At 46.7% G+C, this 27,384-nt stretch overlaps 1 protein-coding gene across 3 annotated transcripts in view; it reads right to left on the bottom strand.

The window, feature by feature from the left end:
* ACACA (acetyl-CoA carboxylase alpha) overlaps nt 1-27,077 on the bottom strand; it is a 932,629-nt gene extending 905,552 nt beyond the window's left edge. For all 3 annotated transcript variants that reach the window (XM_044288111.1, XM_044288112.1, XM_044288113.1), the window contains exon 1: nt 26,848-27,077. In XM_044288111.1, coding sequence (XP_044144046.1) covers nt 26,848-26,861 — 14 coding nt within the window. In that variant the 5' untranslated portion in view covers nt 26,862-27,077. The remainder of the gene's footprint in view (nt 1-26,847) is intronic.
* Nucleotides 27,078-27,384: the final 307 nt, after the last annotated feature.

Genomic DNA, 27,384 nt, shown 5'->3' on the forward strand with positions numbered 1-27,384 from the left:
TAATCAAAACATCTGCATAGACGAGTCCCTAGTACATTTTACCGGGCGCCTTGGCATAAAACAGTACATCCCCAGCAAGCGCGCCCGGTATGGGGTCAAACTGTATAAGCTCTGTGAAAGGGCCACAGGCTATACATATCGTTTTAGGGTCTATGAGGGAAAAGACTCAAAACTGGAGCCGGTCGGATGTCCTGACTACCTGGGGAGCAGTGGCAAGATTGTCTGGGACTTGGTGTCACCCTTACTCCACAAGGGGTACCACTTATACGTGGACGGAATTCAATGCTGTGGCAACGCGCGAGCTAGTCGCCGGGGCTTCCCCCAACGGCTCATTAGTACCCGACTTGCACGGGGGGGGGGAGAGGGCTGCCTTGTGGGACAAAGAACTGCTTGCGGTGAAGTGGAGGGACGTTTACCCTCTCTGTCCACCATTCACACAGACACGACTGTCCAAATTGAAAGGGCAACTGGAGTCATTGTGAAACCCCTCTCTGTCCACGACTAACCTTCACATGGGAGGGGTGGACTTCAATGACCAGATGTTGGCTCCCTATTTAGTTTACCAACGCACCAGACGCTGGTATAAGAAGGTGTCTGTATATTTGATTCAATTGGCTGTATATAATAGTTTTGTTCTCTACAGCAAGGCTGGGAGAACAGGATCCTTTCTAAAATTCCAGGAAGAGATCATTTCGGAAATCCTGTATCCAGGAGGGTCCGTGCCCCAAGTCCCTGATGTAGTGAGCTGGCTACATGGCAGACACTTCCCGTCTGTCTATCCTGGTAACCCAACTCAACATTCCCCAAGAAAAAGAGGTTGTCTCTGTAGCAGGGGTGGAATAAGGCGTGACACCACCTTTTTTTGTCCTGACTGTCCTGACCAGCCTGCCCTATGCATAGAGGAGTTTTTCTGCAAGTTCCACACTCAGATACACTATAAGCATAGGGATTGCGCGATACAGGACAGGCACACAGGGGTCTTACGGCCCTTTCACACAGAGCTGCCACAAACCCCTCCTTTCACCTGGGACAAAGTGCATAATGTACTTCGCCACATCTCATGAGGTTTGTCCGATTAAAAAGAAAAAACACACACACACACAAGCAAAAGTGTTATTGTTCTGTTTCAAACGTTTATAAAAAGTTATTGTGGTGCAGTTTTTTTTGTTGTTTTTTTCCTTCTAGGTGGACCAAGCAATCAAGCAGCTGCAGCACTGATGTGCATTCTGACAGAAGCATTGCGCTGCTGTCAGATTACACAAAAGTCGGTGTATGCGGCGCTCCAAGACAAGATTTCTCCTCTGCAGTAAAAAAAGATACATTTGCCAAGGCTTATGAGCTGAGGGGGCGGGGTGTTCATATGCTTCGGCAAACATTTTTATTTAAAAAAAAAAAAAAAAAAAAAAAAAAAAAAACACACCACACACACACCTTCTATGAACGCGCCATGCCCCTCATTGAATACCTTGGGGTGTCTTCTTTCCAAAATGGGGTCACATGTGGGGTATTTATACTGCCCTGGCATTTTAGAGGCCCTAAAGCGTGAGAAGACGTCTGGGATCCAAATGTCTAAAAATGCCCTCCTAAAAGAAATTTAGGCCCCTTTGCGCATCTAGGCTGCAAAAAAGTGTCACACATGTGGTATCGCTGTGCTCGGAAGAAGTCGGGCAATGTGTTTTGGGGTGTCATTTTACATATACCCATGCTGGGCAAGATAAATATCTCGGTCAAATGCCAACTTTGTATAAAAAATAAATAAATAAAAATTATTTTATATATAATAATAATAATAATAATAATAATAAGTTGACTTTTAGAGAGATATTTCTCTCATTTTTTACACATTTTGATTTCAAATGCCAGGGCAGTATAAATAACCCACAAGTGACCCCATTTTGGAAAGAAGACACCCCAAGGTGTTCCATGAGGGGCATGGCGAGTTCATAGAATTTTTTATTTTTTGTCACAAGTTAGAGAAAAATGATGATTTTTTATTTATTTTTCTCTTCTTACAAAGTCTCATATTCCACTAACTTGTGACAAAAAATAAAAACTTCCATGAACTCACAATGCCCATCACAAAATACCTTGGGGTGTCTTCTTTCCAAAATGGGGTCACTTGTGGGGTATTTATACTGCCCTGGCATTTTAGGGGCCCTAATGCGTGAGAAGTAGTTTGAAATCAAAATGTGTAAAAAATGCCCTGTGAAATCCTAAAGGTGCTCTTTAGAATGTGGGCCCCTTTGCCCACCTAGGCTGCAAAAAAGGGTCACATATGTGGTATCGCCGTACTCAGGAGAATTGGGCAATGTGTTTTGGGGTGTCATTTTACATATACCCATGCTGGGTGAGAGAAATATCTCTAAAAAAGACAACTTTTCCCTTTTTTTTTTTTTTATACAAAGTTGTCATTTGACAGATATTTATCTCACCCAGCATGGGCATATGTAAAAAGACACCCCAAAACACATTGCCCGACTTCTCCCGAGCACGGCGATACCACATGTGTGACACTTTTTTGCACTTGTGACAAAAAATAAAAAGTTCTATGAACTCACTATGCCCATCAGCTAATACCTTAGGGCAGGCATCCTCAAACTGCGGCCCTCCAGCTGTTGTAAAACTATAACTCCCACAATGCCCTGCTGTAGACTGATACCTGTAGGCTGTTTGGGCATGCTGGGAGTTGTAGTTTTGCAACAGCTGGAGGGTTGCAGTTTGAGGATGCCTGCCTTAGGGTGTCTACTTTCCGAAATGGGGTCATTTGTGGGGGGTTTTCTTCTGTCTGGGCATTGTAGAACCTCAGGAAACATGACAGGTGCTCAGAAAGTCAGAGCTGCTTCAAAAAGCGGAAAATCAAATTTTTGTACCATAGTTTGTAAACGCTATAACTTTTACCCAAACTTTTTTTTTTTTTTTTTTTTTTTAAATCAAAGACATGTAGAATATCAAATTTAGAGAAAAAAAAATTATATAGAAATGTAGTTTGAAATGTGTTTTTTGCAAAAATTTTGGTAAATTTTGATTAATAACAAAAAAAGTAAAAATGTCAGCAGCAATGAAATACCACAAAATGAAAGCGATTGTCTCAGGTAGGGGCTCATTTTTTGCGGGATGAGGCGACTGTTAGATTGGAACCATGTTGGTAGGCATGAGCCTTTTTGATTGCTGTTGTACTTTTTGTGATGTAAGGTGACAAAAAAATAAGGTTTATTTAGCAGTTTATATTTTTTACAGTGTTCATCTGAGGGGTTAGGTGATGTGATGTTTATAGAGCCGGTCGATACTCACGCGGCACTACCTAATATGTCAACTTTTTTATTTCCCTTAATTTTTACATTTATTTTTTTTTACTTTATTTGGGGAAAATTAGGTTTTTGTTTATTTTTACTAGAAACTTACTTTTTTAGGGGGAAAACTTTATTTTTTCAACTTCTTTTTGTCACTTAATATTTTGTCCCACTTTGGGACTTCAACTTTTGGGGGTCTAATCCTTCACAATGCATTCCAATACTTCTGTATTGGAATGCATTGGCTGTATGAGTAATACAGTCTGTGTTACTCATACAGCTTCCAGCCTGTGAGATCCAGGGGGCTGGATCCCACAGGTTCTTTACCGGAAGGCAGCGCCGATGCCTCAGGAAGGCATCGCGCTGCCTTCCATGCTATCGGGTCCCCCCTACAGCCCCACGGGGACCCGAATGCACCGCCGCCGCATGTAAAAGCCGCAGGTCCGAATTGACCTGCGGTTTTGCGGCGATCGCGCTTTAGCCAAAGTGCCTGCTCAATGATTTGAGCAGGCAGCGGTCGGTGATAAGAAATACATAGGGTGTACCGATACCTCCTGTGTCCTAAACAGGTTAATAACTATTAGCCCCTTTATGAGCTAGAACCCTTGTCTATTAGAGTGAATAGGACTTTACGCTTTCCCTGCTGCCCTGGGCTTTGTGCACACAGCAGCAGAGAGCTTACAACGGCAGCTATAGAAGGCTTCAGCAGCATCCTAGCTGCCATGGTAACTGAGCGGAGCCCTGCAATTTTACTGTTGGGGCTCCTGTGAGAAGCTACCACTGCACCACCAATGAGGGGAGGGGACCCTGTGACCACTGGGCCACCAATGAATATAACAATGAGGGGGGGGCCTGTGCGCACTGCACCACAAATTTATTTAATTTTTTTATTTAAATCAGATTTTTTTTAATATAAAATGCTTTTTGAGGAAAATATATTACCATCCAAAGGTTATTTCACTATGAAATAAAAGATTACTTTTTTTTTTTTAATTACCGTATTTTTCGCCCTATAGGACGCACCGGCCCATAAGACGCACCTAGGTTTTTGGGGAGGAAAATATGAAAAAAAATTTATTTTTAACCAAAAGGTGTGCTTTTGGTGGGTTTGGAACTAATGGTGGTCTGTGGGTGGCACTATTACTGGGGATCTGTGAAGGACACTGTTATGGTGGGGATCTGTGGATGACGGACACTGTTATGGGGGGGGGATCTGTGGATGACGGACACTGTTATGGGGGGGGATCTGTGGATGACGGACACTGTTATGGGGGGGGATCTGTGGATGACGGACACTGTTATGGGGGGGGATCTGTGGATGACGGACACTGTTATGGGGGGGGATCTGTGGATGACGGACACTGTTATGGGGGGGGATCTGTGGATGACGGACACTGTTATGGGGGATCTGTGGATGACGGACACTGTTATGGGGGATCTGTGGATGACGGACACTGTTATGGGGGATCTGTGGATGACGGACACTGTTATGGGGGATCTGTGGATGACGGACACTGTTATGGGGGATCTGTGGATGACGGACACTGTTATGGGGGGGGGGGGGGGATCTGTGGATGGCACTGTTACAGGGGGGGGGGGGATCTGTGGATGGCACTGTTATATATGTGCCATCCACAGACCCCCCCCCACCCCATAACAGTGCCATCCACAGCCCCCCAGCCCATAACAGTGGCATCCACAGACCCCCCCCCCCCCCTTAACTGTGCCATCCACTGATCAGCTCGAACATCCAAACCCGCCCCCCCCCCCCGCCGCCGCCCCTGCCGCCCCCAGTATAGGAATATTAAATGTCTTATTCAATTAAATTGTATTATATATGCCCCCTCACGCTTCTATTTCTAATCGTACCTTAAATCCTATTCCTAGGTGCTGTAATGCAGGCCGGGCGGCCGGCGCGTCACTCGCTGACGTCACTTGCCTGCGCCACCTGCTTCATTCATAAAGTAGGCGGCGCAGGCAGGTGACATCAAGGAGTTACGCTGCCGCCCGCCCAGCCTGCATTACAGCATCTAGGAATAGGATTTAAGGTACGATTAGCAATATAGGAGTAAGGGGGCATATCTAATATATTTTAATTGAATAAGACATTTAATATTATTAACCGGAGCGGCGGGGCGGGGCTATAGTACATTGATTGCACCGCCCCGCCGCTATTCCCGGCCCCCAGCTCCTCCTCCCAGTCCCTCCCCCGGCCCCCGCTCACTGTACATCGCATCCAGCGATGTTAAATTGTCAGCATTCGCCCCATAAGACGCAGGGGCATTTCCCCCCGATTTTTTGGGGGGGGAAAGTGCGTCTTATGGGGCGAAAAATACGGTATGTAGAATAAGGCTGTATATGTTTAATTTTTTGTTAAATTCCATTAATCCATTGGCAATGTCATGCTCTTCCAGAGGTTTTTGTAAGATTACTGGGTAGTTTCTCTGCCTACAAGATATTATCACAGATGCTTGGTTTAATTTTGGCGTTCTCAAAACTGAATTTATAACATGAAGAGTTGAGAAAGAGATCTTAATCTTAACTTCTACAAACCTATAAATACAGAATCAACCCCTTCAGTGCCAAGTTTAAAGTTCAGTGAATAGAATATAAAACAATATTTTTCTGATTGTTTGGAGTGGAATAGATCTGCACAAGAAGAAAGTGAAACTAAGTGTAAGGAGGAAAAGGCAAGAAGACAAGGAGGAGTACTACAGAATGAAAGTGAAACTTTCTGAGCACAGTACTGCACAGCCACAGACAGACAAGTCTTTGGATCTTTTTGTGTGTATGACCGGAGGTTTATCACATTTGAGAAATCGTTTGGGTCCCGATAAAGCAGGAAAGCTTGTTTTTCTTTTCCAGATTATGAACAAAGAAGAAGATGAAGATGACGAGTGAGCTACAGAGGACATTAAGCTTTTCTTGTGTAGGCTGGGCTGACAGTCTAAGTTTCTTAAACTATATACATTTTCTTTAGCCAAATTAGTTAACAAACATGGATGTTTAAGCAAATAACATGCTGCAATGTTATTGTTTCAGTTGAATAAATCCTATGTAAATTGTTATTATTAAAAGGTAATGATTATTTTTCTCCTTTCTAAGTACAACAGAAAAATTGTGCAAATATGAATCTTTATGTAAAAAAAAACTATTTAAATCAAGTCTTACTGACTAGCGATTTAAATCAAATCCACCCTGATTAGCCTCTTAATACAAATATAAACTGCGGGTGCCGGCCTTATCACACAGCCGGCACCCAGCCTCAGTGACAGGGATCCTGCTGAACCGTGCCAATTAACCCCCTCAGGTGCCACACCTTAGGGGTTAATTTCCACAAGATCACCGATTCCTGTTATTGAGACCGTGTGGCATGTATGTGATGTGGCCAGCAACCGCAGTCTATTTTTGTATTAAGAAGGCAAGTCTCAGCTCCTCCCCTACTCCTCTCTTCACTGCTCATTGGTGGTGCAGCAGCAGTCGCATCACAGTGGGGAGGGAGGAACTCTCTCCTCCACTGTGCCGGTTGTAATGTGCCCCGGACATACTCCAGAGCGTTGTCACTAAAAATACAGCGGTAATTAAGAAACAGCCATAATCGCCATGTCTTAATACCGCAGCATATCGCTAATACCAAACCCAAGAGGGAACAAAGAATTTCCTATCCGGTCTTTTCCATTCTCTGGCAATCACCTCCCGAATGTTCTTATGCACATCAAACACCTTCCTCTTCTTGGGGCCTAACCCTTCAAACATTGAATCCTGGACTGAATGCTATGGCTTCTGCTACTCCAACCCCATCGTAGCCCTAACCACCTTTACTAGGGAGCTAGTGTTCGCCACATGAAAAAAAAATTGTCTCCCTGCAGCCTCGTCTGATGACCCCCACTCTACTTCTTCCAGACCCAAAAGTATCTGACTATCACTGGAGGGGGAGTCCTTAGCAGAAGTAGTACCGGGACAGTGCTTTATCAAACCGCTAACCAACTGACTGCTTCACATATCATTTGTTTAATGCTGCCCCTTAAAAGACATCTCTTCCATTAACTTGCTGATACACGCTTGACATAGGGGTTTTGCCCAGGCAGAAGGGAGCTTCTTCTTACATACACCACATCCCGTTCCTTTACTCTGGAGTTCTTCCTAGAAGACTCCTTTGATACCCAAGCAACAAAAATGACCCCATGAGCATATAAATTAATATTCATGCTGGGGTACAACACATCTTATCCCACCCTGGTACCGATATATCATTGGTGGTCTTAGTGGGTTCTGCGCGCTGAGCCTGCTCCATGTGTGTCAAAGCGTGAATGGAGGTACTGCACACACTCTTCTCACCCAGCGTGGCTGGGCTTTTCTCCTCAGCACGTGCGTGCAGTCGGCACCCATTCCCTTCCGGTCCAAAGCAGAGCTTCCTCCCACCGCCACAAGCCGGAAGTAAAGGCTGGAGGGCCGAACAGTGAACGAGCGGGCCGGCGGCCGAACATGCGAACACGGCTGTAGAGGTTCGCAGGAGTCCAGAAAAGGTCAGGTCCCTCTCAGTAACCAGGATGGAAGGGAGCCCAGACTTTTGCAGTGGCTCCCAAAGAACTTACACCACACGGGGTAACCCTCCACACATTGTTACAATAGCTGGGGCCCCCGCAGCCCTTTGCTAACTACTTCCGGCGGATCCGATTCCCTCCTGCCCCTTAGGACAGGAAACTGAACTGGAGATGGAGGGGATAATCCTTCCTTTAAAAAAGCGGTTCTGCTTTCCGCTTCCTGTCCTGAGGAGGTGGAGGCTGTCTCTCCAAGGGTGCCGTCATAGGCGAGGCAATTGAATTTTCCTGAATCCACGACAGCACCACGAGAGAGGATGGATCCACCCCCAAAGACAGAAAATCTGCCTGAATATTTTCCTTTCCCCTGATGTGAACTGCTGAAATAGACTTGCATCTGCCCTCTACCATCTGGAGGATACAACAGTGCTAGCATTAGGTCCTGACACCTGGTCCCCCCCTGCTTGTTCATGTAGGAAACTGTTGTATTGTCAGACATAATTCTTAGATCCTTGCCTATACACCGTGGAAGAGCTTCCTGAATTGCCAGTTTCACCGCCATAAGCTCCTTCATTTTGGAGGAAGCCTTTATTAAGCTTCCCTCCCAACGCCCCTGAAAAGCTAGCTTCTGAATGTGGGCCCCCCAACCGCATAGACTTGCATCTGTTGTTTGCCAAGGAAGACCTTGATTTAAATTGTCTGTCTTCAACCACCACCTTAGGTTGAGTAAGGTCTGGGAAGATATTGTGAATTTCATATCTAGAGGAAGGCTCCCCTTCTGCCAAGTCTCTAGAATCTCCCACTCCAGCTCTCTTGTATGGAATTGTGCCCAAGTGACAGCTGGGATGCAGGAAGTTTAACTCCCCAGGATCGACATACCTTTTCTCAAGGTGATCCAGGTATGATCTATTAAATTTTGGATCTTGTCGTATATCGGCCATCTTCTCTTCTGTCAAACATCTCTGGTGTCTGGAGTCCAAGATTAGGCCCAGGAACTGCTGACGTTGAATAGGCCTTCTTGTTGTGCAGAATCCAACACAGCTTCTTCAAGATGCGGATTACTTCTAAGACTGCCAACTCGCAAGCTTTCTCTGTTGCTGCCACAATCAAGAAATCGTTGAGATAAGGTATAAACAATATGTCCTTTTCCCAGATGTGAGCTGGCATTTCCGCTATCACTTTGGTGAAGACTGAGGGCCATTGCTAATCCAAATGGGCGCGCCTGGAACGGTCAGTGTTTCAACCCCCCCCCCCTTTCATCTGAACTGCAAATCTCAGGTATTTTCGATAATCGTGATGGATTGGAACATGAAGATAGGAGTCCTTCAAGTCCAGAACTGCCATAAAGCACCCTGGGAAGAGTAGGTTTATAGACCAAATTGATGGTCTCCATTCTGAACTTTTTCTCTCAGAGAAAGTGGTTCAGTTTCTTTAAATCGATTATGGTTCTGTAGGACCCATCTGGCTTTTTTTACTAAAAAGAGGAATAAAACCGCTCTCTCCTTTTTGATGCTTTGGGACTGCCCCTAGGACCTTCTTTTCTATTAACGACTGAACATCTGACCTGATCGCCCCTCCATCTTTTTGCGCTGCTTCCGTAACCACGAATCTTGGAGGATTTAAACGAAATTCCAGCTTTAATCCCTCTTTTAATGTTTCCACAATCCAAGGGCTGCTGGAAATCAGGGTCCATGCAGAAAGAAAGTGTTTTAACCTTCCCCCTACATTGTCCCTGGCGTCATTGCTGTTCAGATTTCTTATCTCCTCTGGTTTGTTTGTTGAAGAAAAAACCTCTTGCTGCTTCTCTCCAGGATCTTGGTTTGTAAGACTTTTCTTCCGTAGTATTTTCTCTGTTATTCCGAAAGGAATGGAAGGAGCGAAAGGATCGGTTGGACCTTTCCCTGGAAAAAAGGCACCCTGTGTGGGAAATGTTTTCTTTTTGTCAGCAGCTTTATCTAGCAGGTCATCCAGAGCTGATCCAAATACATACTCTCCTTCACAAGGCACTGCACATAGTCTTTTCTTAGACTGTAGGTCACCCATCCAATTTTTTTGCCATAAGCCCCTGCAAGCGAGTTAGCTAGTCCTGCCACGCGGACGGACAAATCTAATAGCATCCACAGATGTTCCTACTATTAACAAGGACTAGCTAAAATGTCCTCTCTAGGGCTCTTGTTCTTTATCTGTTCCTCTAGATCTGACAACCACATAATAAGGGATCTGGCAGTACAGGTTGAAGCGATGGAAGGTCTGAAGGAAGACATCAAGGCCTCCCAAGCTCCTTTCAGGAACCCCTCAGCTTTTTTATCCAAGGGATCCTTTAAGGCCCTCCATGTCTTCGAAAGGAAGAGCAGACTTCCTAGCTTCCTTAAACAGGCTACATCAATCTTTGACGCTTTATTCCAGATAGCAGCTACATCCTCTGAAAAAGGATATTTCCCCTTTAAATTTTTTTAAAAGCCGGTATTAGTACTTACCGGTAATTCATTTTCCATGAGATCACCACGACGGCCATACAAGGAGATTGACCCCTGACCTCTGTAGGGGCAGGAAGCAGAGAAAGGTTTAAATGCTCCCCTCCCACCACCAAACACCAGTGCTTCCAAAATATCAGAGTAAAGGGTGGTGGATACACACGTGAAAGAATAAGCAAACAGGAGAAGATATTACATCATATCAACCCCCGGATAAACAATAGGGAGGGAAATACGGGCCGTCGTGGTGATCTCATGGAAAATGAATTACCGGTAAGTACTAATTCCGGCTTTCCATATCATCACCACGACGGCCATACAAGGAGGTATATCAAATATGAATTTATGGGTGGGACACAGACTGAAGGACTTTGTCCGAATGCCATATCAGTCTTTTTAAAGAGGTCCAACCTATAATGTTTGGCAAAGGTATGGATACTGGACCACGTGGCAGCCTTACAGATCTCCTCTAGGGAGACACCCGCTCTTTCTGCCTGAGAAGACGACATTGCCCTGGTAGAGTGGGCTTTGATATTGCCTGGGCCTGAAAGATTCTGTAAGGAATAACAGGAAGTGATGGTAGCTTTGATCCATCTGGCAATGGAGGACTTGGAAACTTTCTGACCCTTGTTTCTTCCTCCAAACTGGATAAAGAGGCAATCTGACTTCCTGAAGTCTTTAGTGGTCTCTAAATAATCCAGTACTGCCAGTCTGACATCAAGTGAATGAAGGGTAGATTCCTGATCATTAGATGGGTTGTCAAATAAGGAAGGAAGGGTGATCTCCTGGTCCTTATGAAATTTCGAGACTACCTTTGGTAGAAAACACGGGTCTAGTCTTAGGACTATCCTGTCATCCAGGACCTGTAAGTAAGGCTCTCTAATTGAAAGAGCCTGTAATTCACCTATCCTTCTGGCTGAGGTGATGGCAACCAGGAATGCAGTCTTGTAGGATTTGTGCTTCAAGGAGCAGTCACTCAGGGGCTCAAACGGAGGATGAGATAGCCCCCTCAGGACGATGTCCAGATCCCAGGAGGGTACATGAGGTCTTAGGGTCGGACGTAGCCTTGTTGTTGCCTTCATGAAGCGTTTTATCCACCTATGGCCTGCCAGCTCGGTGTCGTAAAAGCAACTAAGAGCCGATATCTGTACCCTGAGTGTGGACGGTCTTAATCCCATGTCGAAACCCCTTTGTAGAAAATCCAGAATCATTTGGATGTTTGGGGCCGAGGTATTTGGTGAAGGCGAACCTGACCATGAGCAGAAACACTTCCAGATTTTTTGATAAATTGAAAAGGTCACCTTTTTCTTGGAAGCCTTCAGGGTTGAGATTACTGCGTCTGATAGACCCTGACGCTTTAGGATCTGGGTCTCAGGATCCATGCTGCTAGGTTGAGGAAGTCCGGGTCCGGGTGTAGGATCGGACCTTGGTGCAGTATGTCTCGTCTCTTTGGCAGGATCCAAGGATCTTCGCTGGCAAGGTTCCACAGGATTGGGAACCAGCTCCTCTTTGGCCAGTAGGGTGTCACCAGTATGACTGAAGTACTGTCTTGTACGATCTTCTGTACCACCCTTGGTATTAAGGGAAGAGGAGGAAAAGCATAAAGGAGACCTCGGTTCCATCTGAAAGAGAAGGCGTCCAGAAACCTCGGGCTGTCTCTGGGGTGTAGGGAACAAAAAACTGGTAACTTTGAGTTTACTCGAGTGGCAAAAAGATCTATTGTAGGACTCCCCCACTTGTCCACTATTGAGTCTCTGATGGAATAAAGATTCCTTGAGTTGAAGATGGAGATCTTCCTCTGGATGTCCTGTACCTTGCTCTGAGGTAAGCAGGTTATCTGTTTCTGGGAATCCAGAATAACCCCCAGGAACTGGATCTTTGTTGTCGGATCTAACTGAGATTTTTTTATGTTGATCAGCCAACCCAGACCCTCTAGAGTTTGACGGAAGAAACTTAGGTCTTTCAGCAAGAGATGAGCGGAGCTGTTTGAAATCAGGAAGTCGTCCAAGTACGGAAAAACCGTCAGACCTTTCTTTCTTAGATAAGCCACTACCTCGATCATTAGCTTTGTAAAAACTCGAGGGGCCGAAGATATGCCGAAGGGGAGAGAGCTAAATTGGTAATGAAGAATCTTGCCCTGGTGGTCTCTAACTGCGAACCTTAAGAACCGCTGAGAGCTGGGATGTATTGGTAAATGATAGTAGGCGTCGGTCAGGTCGACCGAGCACATTACTGAGTTGCTCTGGAGCAAAGGGACTATAGATCTTAGGGTCTCCATCCTGAATTTCTGGTAGGTGATGTATCTGTTCAGGCGTTTTAAGTTTATTATGGTGCGGTAGGAACACTCCTTTTTCTTCACTAGGAAGAGGTTTGAGTAGAAACCCCCTCCCCTTTCGGATTGAGGTACTTACGTCACTACCCCTTTTGAGAGTAATTCCCGGATGCCCGCGTACATGGGATGATTGGAGTCTGGGATTGCCAAGAAAATCCTCATTAATAATAAGCCCAGGTGAGAGGAAGAAAAAAAACTCTCCCCTATGGGGAACTTACAGACGGTAGAGCAGAGGCCTCTGTATGGTCCGATGCAGACATCCTGAAAAACACAGCCCAGAATGGGGAATGTACTCACCGCAGGACGCTGTGGTAGGAGAAACTATTTGAATTCTCCCGTCCTCTGAGACCGGCCCCCTCCGTCCGCGTCACTTCCGGAACGTCCGGCTACCCGGAAGTGACGAATTTATATAGCGCCGCCCGGCGCTGGGCGCACAAGCCGGCATGGTTTCAATGAACCAGCGGGCGTTCCGTGCACCGGGAGCAGGCCCCAGATGAAACCGGAGGCGAGTCTCTCCCTTCCCCCCCCTGTCCGGCGTTGGCACGGGACCGCGGGCTGACAGGAGGGGGGCCCGCTGAAGCAGGTACGCGACTCCCCAGAAAGACTGGACCTCCTCCCCTGACGAAAACCGCCTTAAACTCCTTTTCCTTAGATTTAGCTTCTCTGGAACTATCAGGCTTCGTGGAGGATAAAGAAGCATTAATCTCAGACAACTATAAAAAGGATGGAGTTTCCTCAGCCACTATTTTGTCTATGCATTGCTGGCATAACCTCTTGCTATATTCAGAAGCCAGAGAACATTTACATAAGGCGCATTCTTTGCGACGCCTCTTAGAAAATGCTTTTTTAGTTTTTTCTGAGGTCGGGTTGTGTGCCGTTTCTTTCAAATTTAATTCATGCACTGTATTATTATTATATCTTCTTTCACTATGTTGTTACCAATGTATTGTTCTCTGCTGCCATCTGCTGGCCGTAATTCGTATGCTGCATGCCTTGCTCTTGTCTATAAAGTTTTCTCTGCTGGGCGTGGTTTTAGCAGCCTTGGTCCTTGTCACTTCCTGTAGCCATTTTTCAGTGCTGCACTTCTTTGTGACTGGAGACTCACACCTTGGCTTGTAAGGCATCAGTTTTTGACCAGCAGTTGCCTCAGGAAAGACATCCACATCACAGCATCTACTGCATTCCTGTATTGCATCACCGTATGTCACTGCTCTGGATCAAATAAACCCACGTTTGATTGCATCCTCATGTCTACGTCTGGATCCATCTAACCTGAGCATCTGCCGGTCCGGTCTGCTCCACTGCTTGGATACGAAGGTAGGACAGTCACAAAGTCATTATCAGTTACACCTTCATTCGCCTTCATGTGGGGACAGAACAGGTTGGCCGCCAGGTCGTCCATAGCCTCTTTTCTTTCTTCCTCCATGCTGCAGCTCTTGTCTGCAGAAACACCATCAGCCCTCACGTGTCTTACAAACGCCGGCAGCGATTTCCGGGTTCCGCTTTTTGACCACTCCCCCTCGCCCGAGCATCCGTGTGCTCCAGGCCTCACTCAACCCGGAAGCGGTGTACAATGTGAGCGGAGCCAAGACTCCTGGCCGGATCTTCTGTCTGCGCCGACGGATGCTTACTGGAGCTTGCTATCGCACCGAAGCATCGTGCCCTCTAGCGCTCAGGAACGCTGAGCCATCACGCATCTGCTCACCACCCCCACAGCGTGCCGCACAAAAACTAGGGACCGCAGGTAACCGGGAAGCCTAGGGAGAGGAGGACGAACCACAGGCTTCCCCTCAAAGACAGGAAACCATACTGAGGGCAGAGAGGAGTCTCCGCCTTTTTGTGCCGCAGGTTTCCTGTCTTTGGGGGCGGATCCATCCTCTCTCGTGGTGCTGTCATGGGTGAGAGGTAAAATTGGCTTCTACCTCACAGATGTATTTAGCTTTCCTCTGGATCAACTTACAGGATAACAGGCTGAACTGGATGGGCAGGAGTCTTTTTTTCAGCCTCAAACTTTGTTACATGTCCTATTCTTGTCCATTTTGCAGTCAAGAATAGGCATTTCTATAATGGGCAGCCTGTTCCCTTTTGCAAATAGCAGAACGCACGCATTTTCTGGATTTGTCTAAAAGGGCATTTCGGTTGTTCAAATGGGTTTTCCGGGATTTTGAGAAGGCAGCAGCACTCCTGTGAGAGCTGCAGCCTTTTTTCGCAGCTTACAAAGTACAGCGCCGTACATTGTATAGCAGCTGTGCTTGGTATCACCCTCAGCCCCTGCACCCAGGCTGAGTTGTTCTTAGGCCAAGTCACCAATAAACATGATGTCACATGGCCTAGGAATTACAGAGAGAAGGCTGCAACACTCACAGGAGCGCCACTGCCTTCTCTAACAGCTGATCTGCAGTGGTCAGACCCCACCAATCAGATGCTGATGATCAACCCTGGGGATAGGTCATCAGTATCATAATCCCAGACAACCCCTTTAAAAGGAAATGAGTCAATAGGATTTTGGACTATTATCTACAGTAAGGGCCCATTCAGACGGCCAAAGTGTTTTGCTGATCGGCAAAACACAGATACTGGCCATGTGCGTTCCGCAATTTGTGGACCGCACATGGCTGCAACAATAAAAGGAAATGCCCTATTCTTGTCCGCGATTGCAGACAAGAATAAGACACAGTCTATCTTTTCTGCGGAGCCGCGGTATGGAATAACGGATGCGGACAGCACACTGTGTGCTGTCCACATCTTTTGAAGGCCCATAGAAATAAATGGATCTGCAGACCTTCTGCAAAATAGCAGAACAGGTGCGAATCCATTCATACGGCCGTGTGAATGAGACGTAATACATGAGTAGTAGTGCAGATAATACGTCCAGATAAGTTTTATTTTCCTGCTGCCCCCCACTGTCTCTGCACTTAAATCCACTGTTAGGACAGCTGTGAACGCACCCATGAGTCATCTCAGTTAGGCTACTTTCACACTTGCGTTCGGGGCTCCGCTTGTGAGTTCCGTTCAAAGGCTCTCACAAGCGGCCCCGAACGGATCCGTACTGCCCCAATGCATTCTGAATGGATAAGGATCCGCTCAGAATGCATCAGTCTGGCAGCGTTTGGCCTCCGTTCCGCTCAGCAGGCGGACACCCGAACGCAGCTTGCAGCGTTTTTGGTGTCCGCCTGGCCGTGCGGAGGCGTACGGATCCGTTCATGGTTACAATGGAAGTCAATGGGGACGGATCCGTCTGTCCTGGCTCCGCTTTGACATGGATCCGTTCATGTTTCTGCGCATGCCCAGTAACTTCCTGTCCCTCCCCCTCATCTGTCCCTCCCCCTCATCGTCGGCCATTTTGGATAATCGACTTGGTGAGACTGGTAAGTGTATGAAGTTTTGTCTGTTTGTCTATCTCTCTTTTTTTTTTACTATCTATCCATCTATCTATCTATCTATCTATCTCTCTCTATTTCTAGGGTGGGGGGGCTGCTGACACTTGGGAAGGGGTGTGTGTGTCTGGAACAATGGGAGCCGCTGGCACTGGTGGTGTGGGCTGCCTTTATGGGGGGCTTCTGGCACCGGGGGGGGGGGGGGGGGGGGGGGGGTGGGGAGGGCGCGTGTGGCTGGAACTGTGGTTGCTGCTGGCACTGCGGGGGTGTTTGTGGCTGGAACAGTGCGGTTTGCTGGAACTGCAGGGGTGTTTGTGGCTGGAACTGTGCGGTTTGCTGGCACTGCGGGGGTGTTTGTGGCTGGAACTGTGCGGTTTGCTGGCACTGCGGGGGTGTTTGTGGCTGGAACTGTACGGTTTGCTGGCACTGCAGGGGTGTTTGTGGCTGGAACTGTGCGGTTTGCTGGCACTGCGGGGGTGTTTGTGGCTGGAACTGTGTCTGCTGCTGGCACTGCAGGGGTGTTTGTGGCTGGAACTGTGCGGTTTGCTGGCACTGCGGGGGTGTTTGTGGCTGGAACTGTGTCTGCTGCTGGCACTGCGGGGGTGTTTGTGACTGGAACTGTGGGGGCTGCTGGCATGGGGGGGGCTGAGGGCACTGTGGGAGAGTTGTTTGGAACTGGGGGCCTGATGTCATTGTGGGGGGCTGCTAGCACTATGCGGGGCTGCTGTCTCTCGGGGTGTTTATGTAACTTGGGGGGATTATGGCTTCTGTCGGATTAATTTTTTTAATCATTTTATTATTAGGGTCGTTCCAAAAAAAGAAAAAAAAAAAAAGAGACATCTGCGGTGGGGAAGCCCATATCCATATTTTAAAAAGTAAGTATTAAAAAAAACTAAAAAAATGTTGATATATGAGGAAATAGTGCTCTACAAGTTCCTTTAACGTTATCTGCATTTTGTCTGGTATTCTGTTGCGTACAGATGTCATCTAAGAAGACATCAGCCATCGACTGGAGTAACCCACCCAGAAGGCGCCGCCGTATCCAGTGGCCCGTAAGTATAAAATCAACACTTGGACTTTTTACAGTTTGATTCGTTGCATTAATCAGTATGTGCTCTTATTATAGATTTCTTCATCATCTTCAGCGGAGGGCTCTCCGGAAGTGGCTGCCGGGGCCAGCTCACCTGCTGCATCGCCAGCGTCCAGGGGAGGTGGACCAAGCCCGGACCGGGGCTGTCAAGAAGTAAGTATATATAGATTTCTTAAAAATTGGTTTAAGTATAGTCTTCTAAAAAAAAATGTATTTGTATTAGCAATCTGCACCTAGAGCCGCCAGCGAGGATCCCCCAGTCGCCTCCAGAGTCCGCGGGAATGATCGTGGCGGTCGTAGACGTGTAAGTATTGAATTTAGTAGTTTTAATTAGCATTTTGTATTAGGATTTACATTAAATTTTGTATTTCCTTTTTTTTCAGGGTTCCCTAGGCTCCACCAGGGAGGATGAGGAGTTCGGGGTTCCGAGCATCGATAACCTGCTCCTCATCCGACTGGTGGAGGCGCGTCCAGCGTTATGGGACCACGCCGACCGCCACCACGCCGATTATCGCCATACCCAGCGGCTCTGGAGGGACATCTCTGCAGAAGTTTTAGAGACCTGGGGGGATCTAGATGCGGCGGCTCAGGAGAAATATGGTAAGTAAAACAATATGCATTTTAATAAATTAAAATATTGTTGTTTTCCTTTCATCATGCTGATTTTAGTTTTTATTGTTTTTTTCCATAGTCAAACTGGTTATAACGCGTTGGCGATCTATCTGGGACCGCTTCAGGAGGGATTATAACAAGGAGGGTCAGGCCCCGGGTGGCTCCGGAGGAACCTCAGGGGCCACATACATCCATACGGCGGCCCTGGGGTTCCTACGAAAGGCTATGGCACCAAAAAGGTAAATATTTATAACAACTGTTTAAAAAATAAATTGTAAAGGGGCTGTCCGAGACAGTGGAGCGTTTGGCTCCCCTGTTTTGGACAGCCCCCCACAGTCAGATGGACCACTGTTCTCTCCGTCTGAGTGTAAGGGGCTGTCTGAGACAGGGTAGCGTTTGGCTCCCCTGTTTTGGGCAGCCCCCTATGCTATACGGTAGACATAGCATAGAACATGGATGTTTTATTTAAAGAACAATTCCTAACTTTCCTTTTTTTTTCTACAGAAGTGCCAGCAGCACACGGGAGCCTGACCAACCTCCTGAGGCGGAACCAGTACAGATCGCCAGCCCTCCTGTCCCTGATGCATCGGCTCAGGATAATCTGGGTCCCCTACCGGGTCCCTCCACTCAACAGAGGCTCTTAGGTTTCCGTCAAAATTTAAGAGCCCTGGTGAGCGGGCAGAGATCTGGTAGGCCAAGTCGAGCCGATTATGCAAACCTTGTAGAGGTCGTTTCCGACGCTCTAGAAGGTTTTGCCCGACATCAAATGGAGTTTGGTGCTGACTTGATTCGCCGCTGGGAAGGGGCGGAGTCGGCGCATCAACGCAGCCCAAACTACCATTATGGGCTAAACATGATCGGTTTGATGGACTCAAAGACGCCCGAGCAGTTACATCAGTTTAAAATCATGGTAGAGAACGGGTCATGGAAAATCATGCATCATTCCTCCTACTTCTTTTCAAACTCCCTCCACCTCTACACATGCTCGGGTCCCCTCCTCCTCCTCAGACCCTTCCTTTCTCCACACCCCTCAATTACGCCCTGCATCCTTTCCTATGGCCCGTAGTTTAACCTCAGTGGCTCGCCAGGACAGGGGGGCTACCATTGCCAGCCCCAGCGCATCGAGTCCACCTCCCCACAAAGTTATTATGAACAGTTGTAAAAAAAAAAAAAAAAAAAAAGTTTATTTTTTATTTATTTATTGACAGAAAAAAAAAATAAAAAAAAATTATACTTTACTGCACTGTGTCTGTCTTTTTATTGTCCTGTACAGGGAACATTGGCACTCTAGCTGTGTTGAAATAAAAACTACCCTAGTCTCACTACTGTGCGTTTATTACAACACCCTTGGTAGTTTTTATATCAAAACAGCCTTAGTGCCAATGTCATAAGATCCATTAAAACCTGACCATCAATAATGAGCTAAATTTTGGCTCTTTATTGATCGTAGAACCTATGATTGGCACATGAACAAGCAAATGCTTGTTCATTGTTCAATCTTGTGCCCTTTCATATGAGCCCTTGTGGGAGTCACGGTCTGTCAGCATCATCAGGAATTCATAAATTGTGATTTTAACGTTTAACGATTTCCCGATGACGCTAAAATAACTAGTGTGATTACCACAAGGGACACACAGTTTTTAAAGGGGTATTCACATAGACAATGGGGGGATTTCACTTGAATATGCCCCCATTGTCTGATAGGTGTGGGTAACATTGGTAGGACCCGCACCTATATTGAGAACGGAGCGGGGAGCACAGTTGCTGTAGGACACATTTCCCATGGTATGTCCACCGCCAAACGCTAATCCCCGCCTCAACTATAGAAATGGATGGAGGGCGGCAGCGCAGTGCGACCTCATCTACTTTCTTAGCTTCGTTCTCAATATATGTGAGGGTACCAGCCGTGGGACCCGCGCCTATAAGACAATGTAGGTATATCATTAACCACTTCAGCCCCGCTAGGTGAAACCCCCTTCATGACCAGGCCACTTTTTACACTTCGGCACTACACTCCTTTCACCGTTTATCGCTCGGTCATGCAACTTACCACCCAAATGAATTTTACCTCCTTTTCTTCTCACTAATGGAGCTTTCATTTGGTGGTATTTTATTGCTGCTGACATTTTTACTTTTTTTGTTATTAATCAAAATGTAACGATTTTTTTGCAAAAAAATGACTTTTTCACTTTCAGCTGTGAAATTTTGCAAAAAAACCAACATCCATATATAAATTTTTCGCTAAATTTATAGTTCTACATGTCTTTGATAAAAAAAAATGTTTGGGCAAAAAAAAAATGGTTTGGGTAAAAGTTATAGCATTTACAAACTATGGTACAAAAATGTGAATTTCCGCTTTTTGAAACGGCTCTGATTTTCTGAGCACCTGTCATGATTCCTGAGGTTCTACAATGCCCAGACAGTAGAAAAACCCCACAAATGACCCCATTTCGGAAAGTAGACACCCTAAGGTATTCGCTGATGGGCATAGTGAGTTCATAGAACTTTTTATTTTTTGTCACAAGTTAGCGGAAAATGATGATTTTTTTTATTTTTTATTTTTTTCTTACAAAGTCTCATATTCCACTAACTTGCGACAAAAAATAAAAAATTCTAGGAACTCACCATGCCCCTCACAGAATACCTTGGGGTGTCTTCTTTCCAAAATGGGGTCACTTGTGGGGTAGTTATACTGCCCTGGCAATTTAGGGGCCCAAATGTGTGAGAAGAACTTTGCAATCAAAATGTGTAAGAAATGACCGGTGAAATCCGAAAGGTGCACTTTGGAATATGCGCCCCTTTGCCCACCTTGGCAGCAAAAAAGTGTCACACATGTGGTATCGCCGTACTCAGGAGAAGTTGGGGAATGTGTTTTGGGGTGTCATTTTACATATACCCATGCTGGGTGAGAGAAATATCTTGGCAAAAGACAACTTTTCCCATTTTTTTATACAAAGTTGGCATTTGACCAAGATATTTCTCTCACCCAGCATGGGTATATGTAAAATGACACCCCAAAACACATTCCCCAACTTCTCCTGAGTACGGCGATACCAGATGTGTCACACTTTTTTGCTGCCAAGGTGGGCAAAGGGGCACATATTCCAAAGTGCACCTTTCGGATTTTGCAGGCCATTTTTTACACATTTTGATTGCAAGGTACTTCTCACACATTTGGGCCCCTAAATTGCCAGGGCAGTATAACTACGCCACAAGTGACCCCATTTTGGAAAGAAGACACCCTAAGGTATTCCGTGAGGGGCACTGCGAGTTCCTAGAATTTTTTTTTTTTTTGTCACAAGTTAGCGGAAAATGATGATTTTTTTTTTTCTCTTTTTTCCTTACAAAGTCTCATATTCCACTAACTTGCGACAAAAAATAAAAAATTCTAGGAACTCGCCATGCCCCTCACGGAATACCTTGGGGTGTCTTCTTTCCAAAATGGGGTCACTTGTGGCGTAGTTATACTGCCCTGGCAATTTAGGGGCCCATATGTGTGAGAAGTACTTTGCAATCAAAATCTGTAAAAAATGACCGGTGAAATCCGAAAGGTGCACTTTGGAATATGTGCCCCTTTGCCCACCTTGGCATCAAAAAAGTGTCACACATCTGGTATCGCCGTACTCAGGAGAAGTTGGGCAATGTGTTTTGGGGGGTCATTTTACATATACCCATGCTGGGTGAGAGAAATATCTTGGCAAAATACAACTTTTCCCATTTTTTTATACAAAGTTGGCATTTGACCAAGATATTTCTCTCACCCAGCATGGGTATATGTAAAATGACACCCCAAAACACATTCCCCAACTTCTCCTGAGTACGGCGATACCAGATGTGTCTCACTTTTTTGCTGCCAAGGTGGGCAAAGGGGCACATATTCCAAAGTGCACCTTTCGGATTTTGCAGGGCATTTTTTACACATTTTGATTGCAAAGTTCTTCTCACACATTTGGGCCCCTAAATTGCCAGGGCAGTATAAATACCCCACAAGTGACCCCATTTTGGAAAGAAGACACCCCAAGGTATTCTGTGAGGGGCATGGCGAGTTCCTAGAATTTTTTATTTTTTGTCGCAAGTTAGTGGAATATGAGACTTTGTAAGGAAAAAAGAAAAAAAAAAGAAAAATCATCATTTTACGCTAAATTGTGACAAAAAATAAAAAATTCTAGGAACTCGCCGTGCCCCCCACGGAATACCTTGGGGTGTCTTCTTTCCAAAATGGGGTCACTTGTGGCGTAGTTATACTGCCCTGGCAATTTAGGGGCCCAAATGTGTAAGAAGTACCTTGCAATCAAAATGTGTAAAAAATGGCCTGCGAAATCCGAAAGGTGCCCCTTTGCCCACCTTGGCTGCAAAAAAGTGTCACACATCTGGTATCGCCGTACTCAGGAGAAGTTGGGCAATGTGTTTTGGGGGGTCATTTTACATATACCCATGCTGGGTGAGAGAAATATCTTGGCAAAAGACAACTTTTCCCATTTTTTTATACAAAGTTGGCATTTGACCAAGATATTTATCTCACGCAGCATGGGTATATGTAAAATGACACCTCAAAACACATTCCCCAACTTCTCCTGAGTACGGCGATACCACATGTGTGACACTTTTTTGCAGCCTAGATGCGCAAAGGGGCCCAAATTCCTTTTAGGAGGGCATTTTTAGACATTTGGATCCCAGACTTCTTCTCACGCTTTCGGGCCCCTAAAAAGCCAGGGCAGTATAAATACCCCACATGTGACCCCACTTTGGAAAGAAGACACCCCAAGGTATTCAATGAGGGGCATGGCGAGTTCCTAGAATTTTTTTTTTTTTTTGCATAAGTTAGCGGATATTGATTTTTTTTTGTTTTTTTTCTCACAAAGTCTCACTTTCCGCTAACTTAGGACAAAAATTTCAATCTTTCATGGACTCAATATGCCCCTCACGGAATACCTTGGGGTGTCTTCTTTCCGAAATGGGGTCACATGTGGGGTATTTATACTGCCCTGGCTTTTTAGGGGCCCTAAAGCGTGAGAAGAAGTCTGGAATATAAATGTCTAAAAATGTTTACGCATTTGGATTCCGTGAGGGGTATGGTGCGTCCATGTGAGATTTTATTTTTTGACACAAGTTAGTGGAATAGGAGACTTTGTAAGAAAAAACAAAAACAAACAAAAAATGTCCGCTAACTTGTGCCAAAAAAATGGCTGAATGGAGCCTTACCAGGGGGGAGTGATCAATGACAGGGGGGTGATCAATGACAGGGGGGTGATCAATGACAGGGGGGTGATCACCCATATAGACTCCCTGATCACCCCCCTGTCACTGATCACCCCCCCTGTAAGGCTCCATTCAGACATCCGCATGATTTTTTACGGATCCATGGATCGGATCCACAGAACGCATGCGGACGTCTGAATGGAGCCTTACAGGGGGGTGATCAATGACAGGGGGTGATCAGGGTAATCAGGGTGATCACCCCCCTGTCACTGATCACCCCCCCTGTAAGGCTCCATTCAGACATCCGCATGATTTTTTACGGATCCATGGATCGGATCCACAGAACGCATGCGGACGTCTGAATGGAGCCTTACAGGGGGGTTATCAATGACAGGGGGTGATCAGGGTAATCAGGGTGATCACCCCCCTGTCACTGATCCCCCCCCCCATTAAGGCTCCATTCAGACATCCGCATGATTTTTTACGGATCCATGGATACATGGATCGGATCCACAGAACGCATGCGGACGTCTGAATGGAGCCTTACAGGGGGGTTATCAATGACAGGGGGTGATCAGGGTAATCAGGGTGATCACCCCCCTGTCACTGATCACCCCCCCTGTAAGGCTCCATTCAGACATCCGCATGATTTTTTACGGATCCATGGATCGGATCCACAAAACGCATGCGGACGTCTGAATGGAGCCTTACAGGGGGGTTATCAATGACAGGGGGTGATCAGGGTGATCACCCCCCTGTCACTGATCACCCCCCCTGTAAGGCTCCATTCAGACGTCCACATGATTTTTACGGATCCATGGATCAGATCCGTAAAAATCATGCGGACGTCTGAATGGAGCCTGACAGGGGGGTGATCAATGACAGGGGGGTGATCAATGACAGGGGGGTGATCAGGGAGTGTATATGGGTGATCACCCGCCTGTCATTGATCACCCCCCTGTAAGGCTCCATTCAGACGTCCGCATGATTTTTACGGATCCATGGATACATGGATCGGATCCGTAAAAATCATGCGGACGTCTGAATGGAGCCTGACAGGGGGGTGATCAATGACAGGGGGTGATCAGGGAGTGTATATGGGTGATCACCCGCCTGTCATTGATCACCCCCCTGTAAGGCTCCATTCAGACGTCCGCATGATTTTTACGGATCCATGGATCGGATCCGTAAAAATCATGCGGACGTCTGAACGGAGCCTGACAGGGGGGTGATCAATGACAGGGCGGTGATCAATGACAGGGGGGTGATCAGGGAGTTTATATGGGGTGATCAGGGGTTTATAAGGGGTTAATAAGTGACGGGGGGGGTGTAGTGTAGTGTTTGGTGGGACTGTACTGACCTACCTGAGTCCTCTGGTGGTCGATCCTAACAAAAGGGACCACCAGAGGACCAGGTAGGAGGTATATTAGACGCTGTTATGAAAACAGCGTCTAATATACCTGTTAGGGGTTAAAAAATTCGGATCTCCAGCCTGCCAGCGAGCGATCGCCGCTGGCAGGCTGGAGATCCACTCGCTTACCTTCCGTGCCTGTGAGCGCGCGCGCCTGTGCGCGCGCGTTCACAGGAAATCTCGGCTCTCGCGGGAGGACGCGTATATGCGTCCACCCAGAAGAGCAGGACCGCCGGCAGGACGCAATCCTGCGTACGGCGGTCCTGAGGAGGTTAAAGTGGTATGCCCCCATTGTATGAGATGAGAAAACCCCTTTAAGGCCTCTTGCACACGACTGTATGCCACAAGAGACATATGGTCCGTGAGCGGGCCATATGTCCCATAGTGGCATTGATCGTGCACACGACAGTACACAGCATCATAGTATACAATCATCCTGTGCAAGTTGAGCTGCCCGCGGGGATATAGTCTTGCACTAATAGATCATATGAGTGCAGGACAATAGCCCAGTTTGCGGCACAACATGGTCAGCATCATGATGCTCTGTACTCCTGTACGCACAATCAATGACGATCAGGGACATATGGCCCTCTAACGAACACTATACATCTTTATAAGTGCATGTAGTCGTGTACAAGAGTCCGAAAGGTGTGGTCCATTATCAAAGTCGGACCAGCTTTGGAACTTCAACAAGATAGCCATGGAGAAATATAGGAGCATTACAACCCTATAGATCTCAATACATGAAGATGGAACCTAGAGATGCTTTTCCTTTCAAAACGGATCCGCTAAACGGATGACAAAACGGAAACCAACGTGACAAACGGATCCGTAATACAGACGGATCCGTACAAACGGATCCGTCTGAATTGCTTCCGTTTGGCTCCGTTTAGTCAGTTTATTGACGGATCCGTTTGAAATGCCGTTCAAGCGGATCCGTGAAACGCTAGTGTGAAAGTAGCCTTATGTTGGCACACCAGTCTGGACTGTGTATTTCAGTGCAGACACCAAGGGAATAGGGGGCAGTAGGTAAATAAAAATGGTGACAGATTACCTTTAAAAATCCCCTATCCACAAGAAAACCCTTGGAGAGCCCCAAAATGAACAGAGCGTAGGTCTGGCATGCCAACTGCTGTTCCAGTCATCTCTATAGGAGTCCCGGAGATGGCCGGGGACAGAGCTCAGCTTTTTTTCCCAGGACGCCTATAAGGCAGGATACATTCACAGTAGCGTTATGAAATCCGGCAGGCTGTCCAGGCATAGAATAGCCTGCCAGAGTTCACCACATCCAGCACTGCCGGACACGGTTGGATTCCCATTGACTATAATGGGATCCGACGGTGAGCCAGACAGTTTTGAGCATAAATGCGGGCTTTCACATTAAGAAATACCACCACATGCAGCAGTTTTTGTCTGACGGACAGCCAGAAACCTCCTACGGGAACAGGCTGCCAGATTTCTTAACGCTAGTGTGAACTTAACTATTGCCACACGGCAGATTACGCTTCTGCAAAATCAGCCGCAGTTTCTGCTCTGACTTTTCACTTTTAATGCTCTCAGTTTAGTTCCACTGAATGGAACTATACCACAAAAGTACACCCATCGCGGCTTCTATCCGGACACCACACCAATAAGGGACATGTCCTTAGTTTAGTGGACACCACGTGGCTGCTGTTATATTGGCATGGAGTCCAATTTTAATGGCAAAAATGGCCACGTGAAGGGCCCTAAAGCTCCCTACACACATGAATTTTGTCTGCCACAGAGAATATAAACTATAAGGCCTCCTCCACACTAGGGTATTCATTTTTGCAGTCTGCAAAATGCAACCCCACAAAAACACAGATACCGGACATGTGCGACCCAAACGTTACCTTCTGCAGGCACTATGTCAAAAATGTTTATTCTTGTCTGCAAAATGGAAACATTTTATTTTTTGCAGGGCTGATGAAAGGAAATACAGAAATGTGTGGCATTATTGAAATACGGTAAATGGGTCCACATCCAATCTGCTAAAATAAAAATGGGAATTGAATGCGGACCAAGACTACACGCCTACGTCACATGCATTTTCGTTTTTTTGTGGAATTTCTCTTTACCTGCACAGGTAAGTGCAAACAAAAACCAAGGTGTGAACACACCCGAAGTGCTTCGTGTGCACTGAGGCATATAGCACTTACAGACACGTGAAATATGCCCACAAGCAGCCATACTCCGTACACTAGGCTCACACACAGCATAAAAACAACAAAAAATTGCCCAAAATGCAGGAGGAATGAGGAAACCCGCAGGAAGTCCGAGGTGGTTTGTGTCCATGGGAGTCACCCAGCACTTGACGTGTGAGTGCTGCTGTAGAAGGCCGTCGCCATGCGCACATCCATGGGTACATGATGTATAGGGCCCACACCATAAAGACGCTGGTACCTGTCAACAAAGCGCATGCAGCATCTCCCGGTCCATTCATTCATGGCCTCTACTTCCCTCCCCTTCCCGGCGCAGCAGCCATTTACCACACACTCACCTGGAGTCACTCATACGTCTCCTGCAGCAACACGGCGACCAATGAATGAACTAAGGAAGGATGCGAACAGCAGCGTCGGAGCCCAGGTTTATGCCCCTAGGCCGGCCTCCACTCACTGCCGAGCCCGCCCCTCCGCCTGCCAGGCTCTGCACAAGAGTGGTGTGATCGGGGTTACCTCAGAGCGTTCAACTCTCAGCCCCGCCCCAGGAACCGGCGAAGACTGGCATTATACTGACCAATAGGAGGCCGGGGGGCGGTGCCGTGATGCATGGTGCGAGTCTCACTGTGACTGGAGGTGGCGGGGGAGTCACTGCTCAACTGCAACAATGTGAAGTGTGTGCACTGTGACTGGCTGACGAAAGGTCACCGGCGGCGGAAGCGTTAAACCTGGGCTGGGACATAGTCCCACCTTACCTGGACCCAAAACACAGGGAACTTACCTTCACAGCTGGGTGGCTCCACACAGGCATTCAGTGGCTTATTTGTACACTTTAAGATTTTACTGGTGATTTTTTTGCACCTGCAGTTTTTTTGTTG

This window comes from Bufo gargarizans, chromosome 3, assembly GCF_014858855.1.
Source record: "Bufo gargarizans isolate SCDJY-AF-19 chromosome 3, ASM1485885v1, whole genome shotgun sequence".
Classification (NCBI taxonomy): Eukaryota; Metazoa; Chordata; class Amphibia; order Anura; family Bufonidae; genus Bufo; species Bufo gargarizans.